General features: G+C 44.3%; 1 protein-coding gene across 12 annotated transcripts in view; it reads right to left on the minus strand.

Moving 5' to 3' along the window:
* LOC133563136 (zinc finger protein AEBP2-like) overlaps window positions 1-20,994 on the minus strand; it is an 84,277-nt gene that overhangs the window by 51,264 nt on the left and 12,019 nt on the right. For 9 of the 12 annotated variants that reach the window (XR_009808997.1, XR_009808998.1, XR_009808999.1 and 6 more), the window contains exons 4-5: window positions 20,380-20,566; window positions 14,773-14,897 (exon numbers count right to left, since the gene is read on the minus strand). Coding sequence is in view for 5 of the 12 variants with exons in the window: in XM_061917098.1 (XP_061773082.1) it covers window positions 14,773-14,897; window positions 20,380-20,566 (312 nt within the window). In the remaining 7 variants the exon portion in view is untranslated. The remainder of the gene's footprint in view (window positions 1-14,772; window positions 14,898-20,379; window positions 20,567-20,994) is intronic. The other 3 variants (XR_009809001.1, XR_009809002.1, XR_009809003.1) reach the window with 1 other exon arrangement.

Here is a 20,994-nt window from a genome sequence, read left to right on the forward strand (position 1 = left end):
TAATTGTAAACGTTAAGCAACATTTTAAAAAAGTGCATTTCCCCTTTAAACAACATTGTGGTGCACAACGCAGTGAGGACCGTGAGTTATGTGCACTTGTGCAGTCATCTCACATGAACATCAAAACTTAAAAAAAGGAACACAATCCTGTTTTCTGTTATTATCATGGACGGTTTCCGCTTCATATCTCCAGCTACATTAGCTGCGATGTTACATTACAAGATCAGAAGCACCTCAGGAGATTGTTGCCACTTTTCCCTGGGGGGTGGGGGGAAGATGGATTTTACATCTCATGACCACGCTAATTGTTTCTGCAAGGTTAGCCAGAAGTGGCATGCAACGGCCAGAGAGGCACAATTAAAACGTGTAATGATAGCAATTATCTGATTCAGGAGGATAATAAACAACACCCTAAATAGCATTCATTGATAGATACAATTGAACATTATGCCTTATCAATTAATAATTATCATACTCACAACTGTCTTAGCTATATGGCCATGAATGAATGAGACTGCAGGCTGCCTATTCTTTTAATAAGGTCTGTTATGTTTTCAACAAGATACACAGTATCCTCTAGTGGACCTGCAAGGAATAGCAATCATTACAAAAATAAAAAAGAGGGACAAGAGGTAGAAAATGGATGGATTATGGATGGATGGATGGATGGATGGAATAGCAATCAGTACAAAATTTGAATAAACAGAAAAATTTTACCCTTACAGTAAAATGGCATGATTGGAAAAGGCTTTCTAATAATGCAGTAATGAAATTCATTTTCCATATGTAAAAGCATATGACTGATTAATTGTAATCTGGGTTTAGAATGGTGCAAGTCCCACGAATACAACCCAATTGCATTTCCTGTGAAGCTTGATTCGGAGAAAAACAATGTCAAGCCTTGAGGCAAAAAAAAAAGGTTCACTTAAAGTACACTGATTTAAAAAAAAAAAAAAAAAGCTGTTTTTTTTTCTAAGGATGAAATTCTTTCGCCTCCTACTGGCCAATAATAAAAGTACATAAACAAACACCAGCCTCAGAGTGCACGGATGAAAACACTGAGTGATGAAAAGTTAACCAATGATTGTCACGGCATAATTATACTCTGCATTTGACCCATCACCCTTGATCACCCCCTGAGAGGTGAGGGGAGCAGTGGGCAGCGGCCATGGTCGCGCCCGGGAATCATTTGTGGTGATTTAACCCCCAATTCCAACCCTTGATGCTGAGTGCCAAGCAGGGAGGTAATGGGTTTTAAATGGTAAATTGGTTTTAATTGCATAGCACTTTTCTACCTTCCCCCGCCACCGTGACCACCACTTCCCGAAGACAGCTGGCACCCCACTCGGCGACGAAAAGTTTCTGTGAGTATGGCTTCCTGCGCTTCGTGCACTTTACTCATGGATAGGTTGGCTTTGCTAGAGAGCCGTGTCCGCCAGTTAGAGCAGTGTAATTTCGTAACTTTAGATGTTGCGGACACATCTGCTAGCGTTAGCTGTAGCGAGCTAACTAGCCCAGCTTGTAGCAGCCCTAAGCGGCCTACAAGCTACGGTGTACTGGTTGAGACGCATAATAGATTTAGCCCTTTAGCTAGTCCTACACCCCAGTCTACCGGGCACCACACTTTAGTCATAGGGGACTCCATCACCCGAAACATAAAGCTTAGCAAACCAGCCACAATTAAGTGTATTCCCGGGGGCAGAGCACCTGACATTGAAGCTAATCTTAGGGAGCTAACTCGCAACAGGTCTAGTAAGCACGTACGGCAGGCTAACCGCACCACTAGTTATGCGAATATAGTAATACACGTTGGCTCCAATGACGTTAGGATGAGACAATCAGAGATTACAAAGAGAAACATAGCCAGGGCTTGTAATCTCGCCAGAAAGATGTCCAGGCATCGAGTAATTGTCTCTGGCCCCCTGCCTGGGAGAGGCAATGATGAGAGATATAGCAGATTAGTCTCTCTTAACAGGTGGCTGGATAGCTTCTGCAGACAACAGGGATTTACGTTTATTGATAATTGGCCCTCTTTCTGGGGCAAACCTGGCTTGCTGAGGAGAGACGGCCTTCACCCTAACCAGGAAGGCGCTATCCTCTTGTCTCGGAACATATACTTCGCATTGAGCCACATTTGACTAACTGCACTAGAGCAAGCCCGGTCACAGGCAATTACAGAGCCTGCTAGCCTGGGTATGGAGTCAGTTAAGTTAGAACTAGCCAGCGCCAGGCTGGATGATCCCTGTACACATAGCAATTTTCGTAGAATAATACACAACTCACAAAATGTTTTTTCTACTGTGTCTATGACTACGTCAGAGTTAGACATGCGCTCTACTGAGGTGGCAAATTATGATGCGTTCAGTTTATCGCAGCGCCAAGTAGACAATCTGAAAATTCCCGTCATATCAATTCCTAGATATGGTCGTAATTATTTTAAGTACACTGCGCATAATAAACGTAACATTATTAATATTGCTACGACGGATAATTTCATCAACAACTCCTTAAAACAGCCCACTACCTATAATATGGGCTTTCTAAACATCAGATCTTTGTCTCCCAAAACGTTATTAGTCAATGAGGTCATTAGAGACAACAACCTTAACGTCATCGGTCTTAGCGAAACCTGGCTTAAACCAGACGAGTTTTTTGCGATAAATGAGGCATCCCCTCCTAACTATACGAATGCGCATATTGCCCGTCACCTCAAAAGGGGAGGGGGTGTCGCACTAATATACAACGAAAACTTTAACTTTAGTCCTAACTTAAATAATAAATATAAATCGTTTGAGGTGCTTTCTATGAAGTCTGCCACACCTCTGCCTCTGTGCCTGGCCGTTATCTACCGCCCCCCAGGGCCCTATTCGGACTTTATTAGTGAATTCTCAGAGTTTGTTGCTGATCTAGTGACGCACGCCGATAATATAATTATAATGGGGGACTTTAATATCCATATGAATACCCCATTGGACCCACCGTGCGTGGCGCTCCAGACTATAATTGATAGCTGTGGTCTTACACAAATAATAAATGAACCGACGCATCGCAGCGGCAATACGATAGACCTAGTGCTTGTCAGAGGTATCACCGTCTCCAAAGTTATGATACTCCCGTATACTAAAGTAATGTCCGATCATTACCTTATAAAATTCGAAGTTCAGACTCATGTTCGGCAAGCTAATAAGAATAATAACTGCTATAGCAGCCGCAACATTAATGCTGCCACAACGACGACTCTTGCGGACCTACTGCCCTCGGTAATGGCACCGTTCCCAAAGTATGTGGGCTCTATTGATAACCTCACTAACAACTTTAACAACGCCCTGCGCGAAACCATTGATAGTATAGCACCGCTGAAGTTAAAAAAGGCTCCAAATAGGCGTACGCCATGGTTTACTGAAGAAACTAGAGCTCAGAAATTATTATGTAGAAAGCTGGAACGCAAATGGCGCACGACTAAACTTGAGGTGCACCATCAAGCATGGAGTGATAGTTTAATAACTTATAAACGCATGCTTACCTTAGCTAAAACTAATTATTACTCAAATCTCATCCGCATTAATAAAAACGATCCAAAATTTTTGTTTAGTACTGTAGCATCGCTAACCCAACAAGGGACTCCTTCCAGTAGCTCCACCCATTCGGCAGATGACTTTATGAAGTTCTTTAATAAGAAAATTGAACTTATTAGAAAGGAGATTAAAGACAATGCGTCCCAGCTACAACGGGGTTATAGTAACACAGATACGATTGTATATACGGCGGATACTGCAAATATCCAAAATAGTTTCTCTCGTTTTGATGAAATAACATTAGAAGGATTGTTACAACGTGTAAATGGAATAAAACAAACAACATGTTTACTTGACCCACTTCCTGGGAAACTTATCAAGGAGCTTTTTGTATTATTAGGTCCATCAGTGCTAAATATTATAAACTTATCACTTTCCTCGGGCACTGTTCCCGTTGCATTCAAAAAAGCGGTTATTCATCCTCTCCTTAAAAGACCTAACCTCGATCCTGACCTCATGGTAAACTACCGACCGGTGTCTCACCTTCCCTTTATTTCGAAAATCCTCGAAAAAATTGTTGCGGAGCAGCTAAATGAGCACTTAGCGTTTAACAATCTATGTGAAACCTTTCAATCCGGTTTCAGGGCAAATCACTCGACTGAGACAGCCCTCGCAAAATTGACTAATGATCTATTGCTAACGATGGACTCTGATGCGTCATCTATGTTGCTGCTCCTCGATCTTAGCGCTGCTTTCGATACCGTCGATCATAATATTTTATTAGAGCGTATCAAAATACGAATTGGTATGTCAGACTCAGCCCTGTCATGGTTTAACTCTTATCTTACTGATAGGATGCAGTGCGTCTCCTATAACAGTGTGACCTCGGACTATGTTAAGGTAACGTGTGGAGTTCCCCAGGGTTCGGTCCTTGGCCCTGTACTCTTCAGCATCTACATGCTGCCGCTAGGTGACGTCATACGCAAATACGGTATTAGCTTTCACTGTTATGCTGATGACACCCAACTCTACATGCCCCTAAAGCTGACCAACATGCCGGACTGTAGTCAGTTGGAAGCGTGTCTTAATGAAATTAAACAATGGATGTCCGCTAACTTTTTGCAACTTAATGCCAAAAAAACGGAAATGCTGATTATCGGTCCTGCTAGACACCGACCTCTATTTAATAATACAACTTTAACATTTGACAACCAAATAATAAAACAAGGTGACTCTGTAAAAAATCTGGGTATTATCTTCGACCCAGCTCTCTCCTTTGAGTCACACATTAAAAGCGTTACTAAAACGGCCTTCTTTCATCTCCGTAATATCGCTAAAATTCGCTCCATTTTGTCCACTGGAGACGCCGAGATCATTATCCATGCGTTTGTTACGTCTCGTCTCGATTACTGTAACGTATTATTTTCGGGTCTCCCCATGTCTAGCATTAAAAGATTACAGTTGGTACAAAATGCGGCTGCTAGACTTTTGACAAGAACAAGAAAGTTTGATCATATTACGCCTGTACTGGCTCACCTGCACTGGCTTCCTGTGCACTTAAGATGTGACTTTAAGGTTTTATTACTTACGTATAAAATACTACACGGTCTAGCTCCAGCCTATCTTGCCGATTGTATTGTACCGTATGTCCCGGCAAGAAATCTGCGTTCAAAAGACTCCGGCTTATTAGTGATTCCTAGAGCTCAAAAAAAGTCTGCGGGCTATAGAGCGTTTTCCGTTCGGGCTCCAGTACTCTGGAATGCCCTCCCGGTAACAGTTCGAGATGCTACCTCAGTAGAAGCATTTAAGTCTCATCTTAAAACTCATTTGTATACTCTAGCCTTTAAATAGACCTCCTTTTTAGACCAGTTGATCTGCCGCTTCTTTTCTTTCTCCTATGTCCCCCCCTCCCTTGTGGAGGGGGTCCGGTCCGATGACCATGGATGAAGTACTGACTGTCCAGAGTCGAGACCCAGGATGGACCGCTCGTCGGGACCCAGGATGGACCGCTCGCCTGTATCGGTTGGGGACATCTCTACGCTGCTGATCCGCTTCAGATGGTTTCCTGTGGACGGGACTCTCGCTGCTGTCTTGGAGCCACTATGGATTGAACTTTCACAGTATCATGTTGGACCCGCTCGACATCCATTGCTTTCGGTCCCCTAGAGGGGGGGGGTTGCCCACATCTGAGGTCCTCTCCAAGGTTTCTCATAGTCAGCATTGTCGCTGGCGTCCCACTGAATGTGAATTCTCCCTGCCCATTGGGTGTGAGTTTTCCTTGCCCTTTTGTGGGTTCTTCCGAGGATGTTGTAGTCGTAATGATTTGTGCAGTCCTTTGAGACATTTGTGATTTGGGGCTATATAAATAAACATTGATTGATTGATTGATTGAAGGTACTCAAAGCGCTTTGACACTATTTCCACATTCACACACACATTCACACACTGATGGAGGGAGCTGCCATGCAATGCCCCAACCACAACCCATCAGGAGCAAGGGTGAAGTGTCTCGCTCAAGGGCACAGCGTAATTGACTAGGTGGGTAGAATGTGGGGATTGAACCAGGAACCCACAGGTTGCTGGCACGGCCACTCTACCCACCGCGCCACGCCGTCTCCTCCCTACAATGGGTCCCATTGTAGAAGTACATAAGACACATAACTAAATGTAGGACTTTGCTATGGTATCAGAAAAAGAAATGTGCCACCAATAACAAGAATACATGATGTTAGAGGCTGCACAAAGTAAATAAAGCCACAGTACACATTGCTGATGCATGTCAAGCTTTCAAATAGTCTTTTGTAAAGCGTATTCTACATAGTTTTGGACTAAATTATGTGCTAAATTAAGTCCTATTTATTCAGTGTATTTATTACAGTGCAATATGTGTCTTAAGGTGTGGCGATCAATAAAGTGAAGTGAATTATATTTATTTAGCATTTTTCTCAAGTGACTCAAAGCGCTTTAGATTGTGAAACCCAATATCTAAGTTACATTTTTTTTAAAAAACAGTGTGGGTGGCACTGGGAGCGACCGGGTAAAGTGTCTTGCTCAAAGACACAAAGGCAGTGACTAGGATGGCGGAAGCGGGGATCGAACCTACAACTCTGAAGTTGCTGGCACAGCCACTCTACCAACCGAGTTATACTGCCCCAATAAAGATAGTCACCAAACAGGATTTCTGTTTCCGAGTAAAATGTATAGACTGGGGCAGCACGGTGGGAGAGGGGTTAGTGCGTCTGCCTCACAATACGAAGGTCCTGAGTAGTCCTGGTTTCAATCTCGGGCTCAGGATCTTTCTGTGTGGAGGTTGCATGTTCTCCCCGTGACTGCGTGGGTTCCCTCCGGGTACTCCGGCTTCCTCCCACCCCCAAAGACATGCACCAGGGGATAGGCCCCTCCCACCCCCAAAGACATGCACCAGGGGATAGGCCCCTCCCACCTCCAAAGACATGCACCTGGGGATAGGCCCCTCCCACCTCCAAAGACATGCACCTGGGGATAGGTTGATTGGCAACACTAAATGATCCCTAGTGTGTGAATGTGAGTGTGAATGTTGTCTGTCTGTCTGTGTTGGCCCTGCGATGAGGTGGCGACTTGTTCAGAGTGTACACCGCCTTCCGGCACCTCCCCCGACCCCAAAAGGGACAAGCGGTAGAAAAAGGATGGATGGATGGATGGATAGGTATAGACTGCTAACAACGATGGCTAATTCTAGCGCAACTGTACCTTCACCACGACAATTAAGTTGATCAAAACTTTTCATGCAATTTACAGTGGGGCAAAAAAGTATTTAGTCAGCCAGCGATTGTGCAAGTTCTCCCACTTAAAATGATGACAGAGGTCAGTCATTTTCATCATAGGTACACTTCAACTATGAGAGACAGAATGTGAAAAAAAAATCCAGGAATTCACATTGTAGGAATTTTAAAGAATGTATTTGTAAATAATGGTGGAAAATAAGTATTTGGTCAACCATTCAAAGCTCTCCCTGATGGAAGGAGGTTTTGGCTCAAAATCTCACGATACATGGCCCCATTCATTCGTTCCTTAACACAGATCAATCGTCCTGTCCCCTTAGCAGAAAAACAGCCCCAAAGCATGATGTTTCCACCCCCATGCTTCACAGTAGGTGTGGTGTTCTTGGGATGCAACTCAGTATTCTTCTTCCTCCAAACAACACAAATTGAGTTTATACCAAAAAGTTCTATTTTGGTTTCATCTGACCACATGACATTCTCCCAATCCTCTGCTGTATCATCCATGTATCCATTGTGGTATAAACTCAGCTCGTCATGTTTGGAGGAAGAAGAATTTCCGTGGGTGAATCATGTAAACCCACTACAGTTTTTAGCGCTTGGATAGCTAGTCTACTGACAGATATAAGTAAAAACTTTACGCTACTTTATATTACAAATGGCAACAGCGGAAGATGAATGCCACATAAGAAGGTAGAGAAAAAGAAGAAGCTTATGACTACGGTGTCCGCACGGACTAAAATAGCTGAAATGCGCACATTTTCTGGACTTATTCAGATCCCAAGTACCAGGTACTAGAAGGTAACACAGGTTGGTTTTGCATAATATTTTGAAACAAAACAGCAGGTAATATATGTCTGCAAATAGGTGCCATTTTGGGATCCTTGTGCACACACCATAATAATACTCATATGTTTAATTTGTCGACAATCCATCAAGGTGTGCGTCTTTGTAGCTTACCGAAGTCGTACTAAAAACATTTTGACAGATTTTTGAATGCCGTGTGTAATGTTCTATATTCTCAATTAAACATAAAAAGTTTTGGTGTTGTTTACTGCCATCGTATTGCAGTCTCCACATATCGCTTATGTATGACTGCCATCTATTGGTCACACTTATCATTACACCATGTACTAAATAAAACTGTTTTGAGGTGGGTAAACACAACCAGAATTATGCCGTACATTAGGCACCCCGGGTTATAAATGGGTTGTACTTGTATAGCGCTTTTCTACCTTCAAGGTACTCAAGGCGCTTTGACACTACTTCCACATTCACACACACATTCACACACTGATGGAGGGAGCTGCCATGCAAGGCGCTAACCAGCACCCATCAGGAGCAAGGGTTAAGTGTCTTGCTCAGGACACAACGGACTTGACGAGGTTGGTACTAGGTGGGGATTGAACCAGGGACCCCCGGGTTGCGTACGGCCACTCTTCCACTGCGCCACGCCGTTATAAGGCGCACTGTTGATTTTTGAGAAAATGAAAGGATTTTAGGTGCGCCTTATAGTCTGATAAATACGGTAAATAGGGTTTTTCCTTGTTTAGAGGGCTAAAAAAACATTTAAAAAGGTGTCAAACTATTTTTATTGCTTTAACTATAAAATATTTCATCTGTTTATAAGAATATATTTTATTTTTATTTTGTCCTGTCCAGCTTCTCAGTCAAATTATATAGTTGATGTAGATGCCAATATCGGCTGTTCGGATTTACTTTACAAAAGAGAAGTGTAGGATACTTCTCTAGTTGCCTTATTTTAATTTGACTTCATTTAATGTATTTATATTATCATTTGGTGCAGCCGGGCCGGAGCAGGATGGGATAGAAAGAGAAAAAAAGAAAGACATAGGGGGAAATTGTGAGGATAAGAGGGGGATTAGAGACAAAAACAAAAACAGCTAACCCAACAATAACAACAAAAACAACAACAACAATAGAACACCAGCACATACGATATGTACAAATATGATCGTAAAAGTGATAGCAAATAAGGAGTTAGTGAAATAAATAATAATATAGAAATGACAATGAGCATTTTTACACCAAAACTGGAGCAATACAAATACCAATAGAAAAAGCGCTATTCATCATGAAAAATAACAATAATTTACCTCTATTTTCAACAATACAGTTGTTCAAATGCAACGATACGTATACATAATGATAGCTAGAAAGATAATAAAAAAAATAAATGAAAAAAAAAAAAAAAAGGAATACCGAAAGATGGAGGGGAAGAGAGAGAGGCAACCTATATTAATCTTTTAGATTGTTATAGTAACAATGAGTTAAGCTTTGTCAGTATGCCATGTGTTACCCAGTTTACTCTAGGGCAACAACGTTGATATATGTTTGATTAAACGTGATTATATGCATGAGTGTATGTATGTATGTATATGTACTTGTATATGAACAGAATGTGTATATGAATGTTTGTACAGTAAATGTATATGTACAGTATACGTATGTTTGTTTGTACAGTGAATGTATATGTACAGTATGTGAATGTTTGTACCGTGAATGTGCGTGTAGATGGACGGACTTTGAGTTTGTAGGTATGTACTGTATTTGTGTATGTATGTGGGAGCGTAGGTACCAATGTATGTACGTTTGTATGTATGAATAACGGTGTGTGTGTGTGTGTGTGTGTGTGTGTGTGTGTGTGTGTGTGTGTGTGTGTGTGTGAGTATATGTGTGTTTGCATGTACAATATATTTGACCCCCAGTGTGCGCGGGAACCAGAGAGAGCCCAACCCAAACAGCAGGTGTGGCGCCCAGGGAACCAGGGACCACCATCCCCACGCAGTCAGGCCGGCCAGCGGCGGGAAGCCCAGAGCCCGGCCCACCGCGCCGCCCGGCAGAGGACAGGGCACGAGAGAAGCAGCGGACGGCCAGAACCCAAGCGAGCGAGAGACAACCCCCCACATGGGCAGAAAGACTGGACGCCCCGCTCGGGGGAACCCAGAGACTCCCTGCAACCGGACGGGAAGACCGCCCCTGCCCCAGCAGCACCTGGGCCCCAACAACCCTACTCCCACCCCCGGGGAGCACGGCGTGGCCCACACCAGGCCACCCCACCCGAGTCGGCCCCATTTGGACCACCGAGCGCAGGGCCGCAGGAACCAACCACCCCACCCACAGGGACTCCAACAATGGAGATGGAACAACCAGCAACCGCCCTGTCATAGTCCCACCCTGAGGGAGGGGGGGAAAAAAACACCCTTAAAAAAAAAAAAAAATACAAATAAATAAATAACTATATATATATAACTATATATATATAACTATATATAACTATATAAATATAACTATATATAACTATCTATATATATATATATATATATACATATATATATATATATATATATATATATATATATATATATATATATATATATATATAACTATATAAATATATATATATATATATATATATACTCCTCTCTGAGCTGCTACCTTACCATGGTAGAGGAGTTTGCGTGTCCCAATGATCCTAGGAGCTATGTTGTCTGGGGGCTTTCATGCCCCCTGGTAGGGTCTCCCAAGACAAACAGGTCCTAGGTGAGTGATCAGACAAAGAGCAGCTCAAAGACTTCTATGGAATTACAACAAAATGAACTCAGATTTCCCTCGCCCGGACGCGGGTCACCGGGGCCCCGCTCTGGAGCTAGGCCCGGAGTTGGGCCACGATGGCGAGCGCGTGGTGGCCGGGCCTGTCCCCATGGGGCCCGGCCGGGCACAGCCCGAAGAGGCAACATGGGTCATCCCTCCAATGGGCTCACCACTCATAGGAGGGGCCATAGAGGTCGGGTGCAATGTGAGCTGGGCGGAAGCCGAAGGCAGGGCACTTGGCGGTCCAATCCTCGGCTACAGAAGCTAGCTCTTGGGACGTGGAACGTCACCTCACTGGGGGGGAAGGAGCCTGAGTTAGTCCGCGAGGTAGAGAAGTTCCGGCTGGATATAGTTGGACTCACCTCGACGCACAGCAAGGGCTCTGGAACCAGTTCTCTCGAGAGGGACTGGACCCTCTTCCACTCTGGCGTTGCCGGCAGTGAGAGGCGACGGGCTGGGGTGGCAATTCTCGTTGCCCCCCGGCTCAAAGCCTGCCCGTTTGAGTTCACCCCAGTGGACGAGAGGGTAGCTTCCCTTCGCCTTCGGGTGGGGGGGACGGGTCCTGACTGTTGTTTGTGCTTACGCACCAACCAGCAGTTCAGAATACCCACCCTTTTTGGGTACACTCGAGGGAGTACTGGAAAGTGCTCCCCCGGGTGATTCCCTTGTCCTACTGGGGGACTTCAACGCTCCTGTTGGCAACGACAGTGAAACCTGGAGAGGCGTGATTGGGAAGAATGGTCGCCCGGATCTAAACCCGAGTGGTGTTTTGTTATTGGACTTTTGTGCTCGTCACGGATTGTCCATAACAAACACCATGTTCAAACATAAGGGTGTCCATATGTGCACTTGGCACCAGGACACCCTAGGCCGCAGTTCCATGATCGACTTTGTAGTTGTGTCATCGGATTTGCGGCCTCATGTTCTGGACACTCGGGTGAAGAGAGGGGCGGAGCTTTCTACCGATCACCACCTGGTGGTGAGTTGGCTGCGATGGTGGGGGAGGATGCCGGACAGACATGGCAGGCCCAAGCGCATTGTGAGGGTCTGCTGGGAACGTCTAGCAGAGTCTCCTGTCAGAGAGAGTTTCAATTCACACCTCCGGGAGAACTTTGAACATTTCACGAGGGAGGTGCGGGACATTGAGTCCGAGTGGACCATGTTCCGAACCTCTATTGTCGAGGCGGCTGATTGGAGCTGTGGCCGCAAGGTTGTTGGTGCCTGTCGTGGCGGTAATCCCAGAACCCGTTGGTGGACACCAGCAGTGAGGGATGCCGTCAAGCTGAAGAAGGAGTCCTATCGGGTTCTTTTGGCTCATAGGACTGCGGAGGCAGTGGACAGGTACCGACGGGCCAAGCGGTGTGCAGCTTTAGCGGTCGCGGAGGCAAAAACTCGGACATGGGAAGTGTTCGGGGAAGCCATGGAAAACGACTTCCGGACAGCTTCGAGGCGATTCTGGACCACCATACGCCGCCTCAGGAAGGGGAAGCATTGCACTATCAACACCGTGTATGTGTTCTGCTGACTTTGACTGCGGATGTTGTGGATCGGTGGAGGGAATACTTCGAAGACCTCCTCAATACCACCAACACGTCTTCCTTTGAGGAAGCGGTGCCTGGGGAATCTGTGGTGGACTCTCCTATTTCTGGGGCTGAGGTCGCTGAGGTAGTTAAAAAGCTCCTCGGCGGCAAGGCCCCAGGGGTGGATGAGATCAGCCCGGAGTTCCTTAAGGCTCCGGATGCTGTGGGGCTGTCTTGGTTGACAAGACTCTGCAGCATCGCGTGGACATCGGGAGCGGTACCTCTGGATTGGCAGACCGGGGTGGTGGTCCCTTTCTTTAAGAAGGGGGACCGGAGGGTGTGTTCCAACTATCGTGGGATCACACTCCTCAGCCTTCCCGGTAAGGTTTATTCAGGTGTACTGGAGAGGAGGCTTCGCCGGATAGTCGAACCTCGGATTCAGGAGGGACAGTGTGGTTTTCGTCCTGGTCGTGGAACTGTGGACGAGCTCTATACTCTCGGCAGGGTTCTTGAGGGTGAATGGGATATACTCTCGGCAGGGTTCTTGAGGGTGAATGGGAGTTTGCCCAACCAGTCTACATGTGCTTTGTGGACTTGGAGAAGGCATTCGACCGTGTCCCTCGGGAAGTCCTGTGGGGAGTGCTCAGAGAGTATGGGGTACCGGACTGTCTTATTGTGGCAGTCCGCTCCCTGTATGATCAGTGTCAGAGCTTGGTCCGCATTGCTGGCAGTAAGTCGGACACGTTTCCAGTGAGGGTTGGACTCCGCCAAGGCTGTCCTTTGTCACCGATTCTATTCATAACTTTTATGGACAGAATTTCTAGGCGCAGCCAAGGCTTTGAGGGGATCCGGTTTGGTGGCCACGGGATTAGGTCTCTGCTTTTTGCAGATGATGTAGTCCTGATGGCTTCATCTGGCTGGGATCTTCAGCTCTCACTGGATCGGTTCGCAGCAGAGTGTGAAGCGACCGGAATGAGAATCAGCACCTCCAAGTCCGAGTCCATGGTTCTCGCCCGGAAAAGGGTGGAGTGCCATCTCCGAGTTGGGGAGGAGACCCTGCCCCAAGTGGAGGAGTTCAAGTACCTAGGAGTCTTGTTCACGAGTGGGGGAAGAGTGGATCGTGAGATCGACAGGCGGATCGGTGCGGCGTCTTCAGTAATGCGGACGTTGTATCGATCCGTTGTGGTGAAGAAGGAGCTGAGCCGGAAGGCAAATCTCTCAATTTACCGGTCGATCTACGTTCCCATCCTCACCTATGGTCATGAGCTCTGGGTCATGACCGAAAGGATAAGATCACGGGTACAAGCGACCGAAATGAGTTTCCTCCGCCGGGTGGCGGGGCTCTCCCTTAGAGATAGGGTGAGAAGCTCTGCCATCCGGGAGGGGCTCAACGTAAAGCCGCTGCTCCTCCACATCGAGAGGAGCCAGATGAGGTGGTTCAGGCATCTGGTCAGGATGCCACCCAAACGCCTCCCTAGGGAGGTGTTTAGGGCACGTCCAGCTGGTAGGAGGCCACGGGGAAGACCCAGGACACGTTGGGAAGACTATGTCTCCCGGCTGGCCTGGGAAGGCCTCGGGATCCCCCGGGAAGAGCTAGACGAAGTGGCTGGAGAGAGGGAAGTCTGGGCTTCCCTGCTTAGGCTGCTGCCCCCGCAACCCGACCTCGGATAAGCGGAAGATGATGGATGGATATATATATATATATATATATATATATATATATATATATATATATATACACACACACATACATGCAATACATATATGTATATATACACATACATACACACACACACATACATACATATATATATATATATACATACATATACACACACACACATACATACACATATATTCATACACGAACATATATACATACATATACACACATACCTCCGCATATATATACATACACAAAAAAAAAAAGAATTAAAATAAGATCACAGACATGCTGACACAACATCACTACCCCAGCAGCTGGTCGAATATTTTTTCAAGGAAATGTGTTAACCACGGTCAAGCCTTATCCAATTAGCTGCGATTAACAAGGAACAACTGTAGTTTTTTGTTCTACACTAAAGAGTTAAAGGGGCTCTATTTCATTTTTTAAAGTGATAATGGATCCCAGTGGGACCTAAAATAAGCTTGTTTTAATACAGTACTCTATCTCAAGTTGTGTTCAGGCTAAATCCGCATTCTTGTAATCTTTTGGACAACCTACTTGGTGTCTGCGGCCAACGACCCCGACCACAGTTGCAAGGTTGTGAGTCGGCTTTTTTTTTTTTTTTTTGCAATTCTTCCCACCGCCACACTTTATCCAGTGAAAAAGACTCTTTATGAACAACATATAATTAGACTCACCGTGCTGTTAAAGACCACACTGTGGCCGTTGCCCACGCTTTCAATGTGAGTCGCAAGGTTGAGACAGATGGCTCTGTGACGGATAGCGTCCATGGTTTGTGCATCAAAGAAGTCATGGGGCCTTGCTGGTGGGATAAACAGACAGTGAGGTCAAACAACACAAGGGTATATATTTTCAAGTATTTATCATATATATATATATATATATATATATATATATATATATATAAATAAATAATCTGTTCATGAATGAGTATATCTGTTCGGTCACTGTGTTCAATGGAGAAGTCTGATCTACAAAATATGCAGGCAGCATACCCCTTCCCCTTCGAGCTGTCCTGGATGAACTGAAATTATTTCTTTCCAATCATTTTGGAACTTGCAAGCGTACTTCTTACTCGTCGTCGCCACATCACTTCTTTGTTCTTCTGCTTCGTCTCTGTTATGTTTTTGGACATTACTACTTGCCGTAGTTTTGAAGTAATGCATGATGGGAATCCGGATGTTGTGTGTCAGTGTATTAACGTGCCGACTGGAATAAACACACGCTGAGAAATAGCTCTGTGCCTTCCTACTTTATGGGTTATAGATAAACCTATGGATAACGGAGGCATATATAATAGTCTCCTTTTCAGGTGAGAGAGGATGCTGAAGGCACCCCCCGAATATTGTTGTCCGGGTGAAAATTGGGAGAAAATCGGGAGAATGGTGTCCCCGGGAGATTTATGGGAGGGGCAATAAAATTCGGGAGTCTCCCGGGAAAAATCGGGAGGGTTGGCAAGTATACTTTAGAGAGGAGAGAAAGTTAGCGATCATTTGGAAAAATTGATTTTAGAATGGACTTATTTCATGTAGCACAAACACCACTGAGCAGTATCAAGAAAAATGATTGGGAAGAAAACCTCACGTTACACATTAGGCTGGACAGCTGCTACTACAGGTGAGGAAAAATAGTCCATTTTTGGATTAATCGCAATTCGGACAATTATAAAATCCATTAGTAAATGTCAATAATTGATAATCGATTTATTTATTGTAAACAAAGTAATGCAGACCGTTTCTAAAATTCGGTTGACTGCAGCGAGCCAACTCTATTATAGGACAATTATGTTCCAGTTTTGCACACATCTAATAATATAAGGGATGTGATCGGAATGAATTTAACTGTTTCCTATTACTGTATTTTCCGCACAATAAGGCGCACCTAAAACCTCAAATTTTCTCAAAAGCTGACAGTGCGCCTTATAACTAAAGTAAAGTAAAGTTGAAGTACCAATGATTTTCACACACACATTAGGTGTGGTGAAATTTGTCCTCTGCATTTGACCCATCACCCTTGATCACCCCTTGGGAAGTGAGGGGAGCAGTGGGCAGCAGCGGTGCCGCGCCCCGGAATTATTTATGGTGATTTAACCCCCAATTCCAACTCTTGATGCTGAGTGCCAAGCAGGGTGGTAATGGCTCCCATTTTTTTTATAGTCTTTGGTATGATTCGGATGGGGTTTGAACTCACAACCTACCAATCTCAGGGCGGACTACTAGGCCACTGAGTAGTTAATCTGGTGCGCCTTATATATGGACCAATATTGAGCAACAATAAGCGGTAGAAATGAATGGATGGATGGATGGATGTCTCGCAACTACGGTAAGCAGCCGCCAACTTCATTTTCCCCAGTGGAAGAAGCGCGCGGTGCATGCTGGGATATATGACTGCGGGAACCGTGGCGTTTCTGTGTTTATGTAAAGACCCCAAAATGGCTCCTATTAAGAGACACACTTACGACTCAGAGTTTAAAGTCAAGGCAATCAGTCACACAGTAGAAGACGGGAATAGAGCAGCAGCGAGAGAATTTAACATTAACCGCAGCGACACTGACTCCTTTAATGACGACTTGGACGAGACGAAGCCGGACATGTTGGATGCCGTATTTGCCCAACTGTTTGATCCCAACACTGAAGAAGAAGAATTTGAGGGATTGGTGGATGAGGAATAACTTAATAAAGTGAGCTTTACATGTTTATTTTGTGTGTTGTGTTGTGTGACATTATCCTTTGAGCAACGTTGAGTTATTGATATATTATTGCTTTGCACTATTTCTAGTGTTACTATATTGTGATTGCACTAACGTTTGATTTACCGTAACAATATCAGACTTTTTTACCGGTTTATTGAATCGGGGAAAATAATAAAACAGCTGTTTATTCATTTTGGGAGTGAACGGAGTTGTCAGAACGCTGGTTTGTAATCTATTAATAAAGTTTGACTGACCTATTTGACTGTTTTGTTGACATTCCTTTTAGCGCAGCTCCATCTAAAAGGATGCATAAGGTAACCCCAGCCTCTACTGTAGCATCTATTCTATGCGCCTTATAATGCGGTGCGGCTTATATATGAACAGCATTTTAAAATAGGCCATTCATTGAAGGTGCGCCTTATAGTGCGGAAAATACGGTATAATTATATTGTACAATTCATTGAATGACGTATAATGCTTTTCAATACCCCTGTGTTATAATAAAACACTTGTTCCCCTGACTTGTGATTTTAAAAGCAAAGACGTTATACATCAATTAACTAAAGAGTCAAATGCATATGGAAATGTGTAATGAGTTGTTACGTTAAAAGGAGAGGCGGGTCTATTTATAGAGCAGAGTTTGTACACAGGACAATTTAAAAGTGCTTTAAATTAAAATTCATATAAATTCACAGTAATAAGCGGCCCTCAGAGAGCAGCCATAACTGGAATGTGTCCCTCAATGAAAATGAGTTTGACAGCCCCACTTTATATTCTTACTTTACAGAGTTGCAGCTGTAATTTCATTGCAGCTTCGTCACATAAATGTAGGATCCATCCATCCATTTCCTACCGCTTATTCCCTTTTGGGGTCGCGGGGGGCGCTGGCGCCTATCTCAGCTACAATCGGGCGGAAGGCGGGGTACACACTGAACAAGTCGCCACCTCATCGCAGGGCCAACACAGATAGACAGACAACATTCACACTCACATTCACACACTAGGGCCAATTTAGTGTTGCCAATCAACCTATCCCCAGGTGCATGTCTTTGGAGGTGGGAGGAAGCCGGAGTACCCGAGGGAACCCACGCATTGACGGGGAGAACATGCAAACTCCACACAGAAAGATCCCGAGCCAGGATTTGAACCCAGGACTGCAGGAACTTCGTATTGTGAGGCAGACGCACTAACCCCTCTGCCACCGTGAAGCCTTAAATGTAGGATCACGTAGTACAAAACCCAGTACCAGTAAAGTTGGCACGTGAAATTCGTAAATAAAAAACAGAATACAATGATTTGCAAATACTTTTCAACTTCAATTTAATTGAATAGACTGCAAAGACAAGATATTTAATGTTCGAACTGAGAAACAATTTTTTTTTGGGGGGGAAAATAATCATTAACTTAGAATTTAATGGCAGCAACACATTGCAAAAAAGTTGTCACTAGCACATTTTTACCAGTGTGTTACATGGCCTTTCCTTTTAACAACACTCGGTAAACCTTTGGGAACTGAGGAGACACATTTTTCGAAGCTTTTAGGTGGAATTATTTCCCATTCTTGTTTGATGTACAGCTTAAGTTGTTCCAACAGTCTGGGGTCTCCGTTGTGGTATTTTACGCTTCATAATGCACCACAGGTTTTCAATGGGAGACAGGTCTGGATTACAGGCAGGCCAGTCTAGTACCCCCACTCTTTTACTATGAAGCCATGCTGTTGTAACACCTGGCTTGGCACTGTCTTGCTGAAATAAGCAGGGGCGTCCATGATAACGTTGCTTGGATGGCAACATATGTTGCTCCAAAACTGTATGTTCCTTTCAGCATTAATGGTGCCTTCACAGAGTTGTAAATTAGCCATGCCTTGGGCACTAATACACTCCCATACCATCACAGAGGCTGGCTTTTCAGCTTTGCGCCTATAACAATCTTGATGGTTCTTTTCCTCTTTGTTCCGGAGGACACCACGTCCACTTTGCAAAAACAATTTGAAATGTGGACTTTTCAGACCACAGAACACTTTTACACTATGCATCAGTCCATATCAGATTAGTTTGGGCCCAGCAAAGCCAGCAGCATTTCTGGGTGTTGTTGATTAATTGCTTTGGCTTTTCATAGTAATTTTAACTTGCACTTAGGGATGTAGCGACCAACTGTAGACATTGACGGTGGTTTTTTGAGGTGTTCCTGAGCCCATGTGGAGATATTCTTTACACACTGATGTCGCTGTTCGATGCAGTACAGATCGAAGGTCACGGGCATTGACGCTTACGTGCAGTGATTTCTCCAGATCCTCTGCACCGTTTGATGATATTACGAACCGTAGATGGTGAAATCCGTAAATTCCTTTCACTAACTCATTGAGAAATGTTCTTTAACTGTTTGACAATTTGCGCAAGCATTTGTTCACAAAGTGGTAAACCTCGCCCCATCCTTCTTTGTAAATGACTGAGCATTTCATGGAGGCTGCTTGTATACCCAATCATGGCACCCACCTGTTCCCAATTAGCCTGCACACCTGTGGGATGTTCCAAATGAGTGTTTGATGAGCATTCCTCAACTTTCTCAGTGTGTTTGCCACTTGTGCCAGCTTTCTTGAAACATGTTGCAGGCATCCAATTCCAAATGAGCTAATTTGTAAAATATAACCACGTTTGCTTCACGGTGGCAGAGGGGTTAGTGCATCTGCCTCACCATACGAAGGTCCTGTAGTCCTGGGTTCAATCCCAGGCTTGGGACCTTTCTGTGTGGAGTTTGCATGTTCTCCCCGTTAATGCGTGGGTTTCCTCCGGGTACTCCGCCTTCCTCCCACCTCCAAAGACATGCACCTGGGGATAGGTTGATTGGCAACACTAAATTGGCCTTCGTGTGTGAATGTGAGTGTGAATGTTGTCTGTCTATCTGTGTTGGCCCTGCGATGAGGAGGCGACTTGTCTAGGGTGTACCCCGCCTTCTGCCCGATTGTAGCTGAGATAGGTGCCAGAACCCCTCGCGACCCCAAAAGGGAATAAGCGGTAGAAAATGGATGGAAAATGGATAACCACGTTTACCAGTTCGAATATTAAATATCTTGTCTTTGCAGTCTATTCAATTCAATAAGTTGAAAAGGATTTGCAAGTCATTGTATTCTGTTTTTATTTACCATTTACACAACCTTACAATGGGTTTTGTAAGATAACATAGTAGAATGATCCAGATAACACACAATATCTATTCATTTTTCCTTATCCCATTTCTGACATGTCCTGAAAGATTCATCGAAATCCGCCCATAACTTTTTGAGATAACTAACCGACAAACAAACCCTGACAAATACATAAACCCTGTGGTGGAAGTATAGCACCGTTTATAGATGCACACCTTCTGGTTTCAAATGTTATGTTCATTAAAGTGGTCGACCGTGTATATTGACGCAAACACTTCTTACTAATAAGGATTAAAGTTGACTTCGACTAGATAAATTGGTCGACATAAAAGGTTTGTCCACATATGCAGGACCGACTTAAGCAAGTTCCACTGTGAGAGTGACATCAAGCCGATGAGAAGGTGTGTGTTGAGTAGTGCTCGACGGAGTGTCTTTTATTTTACGTACGTAGAGAGCACCTGCGTTTGTTTTTGAGTTTCTTCCTCTTGTTGAGACCAGCCTTGGAGGGCAACTCCTCCTTGAGTTTTGCCTGGCTGGACATTTTAGAAGAGCTTTGTTGGCTGAAATGACTGGGAACGTGGCGAGCCAGCCCTCCTTGGGAGGCGAAACTTGCAGTGCAGCCACCAACAACGCACTGCAGCAAAGCACAAGATAAGATAGTGAGTATTTTGATCAGCGTTACATAAAAGACACACTGGTCAACACACACTGGATGGGCAAAGGTCTTCAGCTCAGATAAGTCTCTTAAATAAGGTGACAATGTTGTCATTTTTTTCTAAAGATTCAAGTTCAAATTAAATCAAATCAACTTTATTTATAAAACACATTTAAAATTTACCACAGGGGTAGCCAATAGGCAGGTTAAAAGATAACAAAAGAAACGACCAAACACAACATGACACAAATAGAACACGATAAAAAAATAAATAAAATAAAACATAGAAATAGGTTTACAGCAGGTGCATGATGGGATGCCATAGCAGGATGGAGATCACAGAATGTTAAAGGCCAGGGAATAAAAGTGAAGAAAAGTTGAATGATGTTTTTTGATTGTGGATAATG

Source organism: Nerophis ophidion, linkage group LG12 (assembly GCF_033978795.1).
Source record: "Nerophis ophidion isolate RoL-2023_Sa linkage group LG12, RoL_Noph_v1.0, whole genome shotgun sequence".
In the NCBI taxonomy this organism is placed as follows: domain Eukaryota; kingdom Metazoa; phylum Chordata; class Actinopteri; order Syngnathiformes; family Syngnathidae; genus Nerophis; species Nerophis ophidion.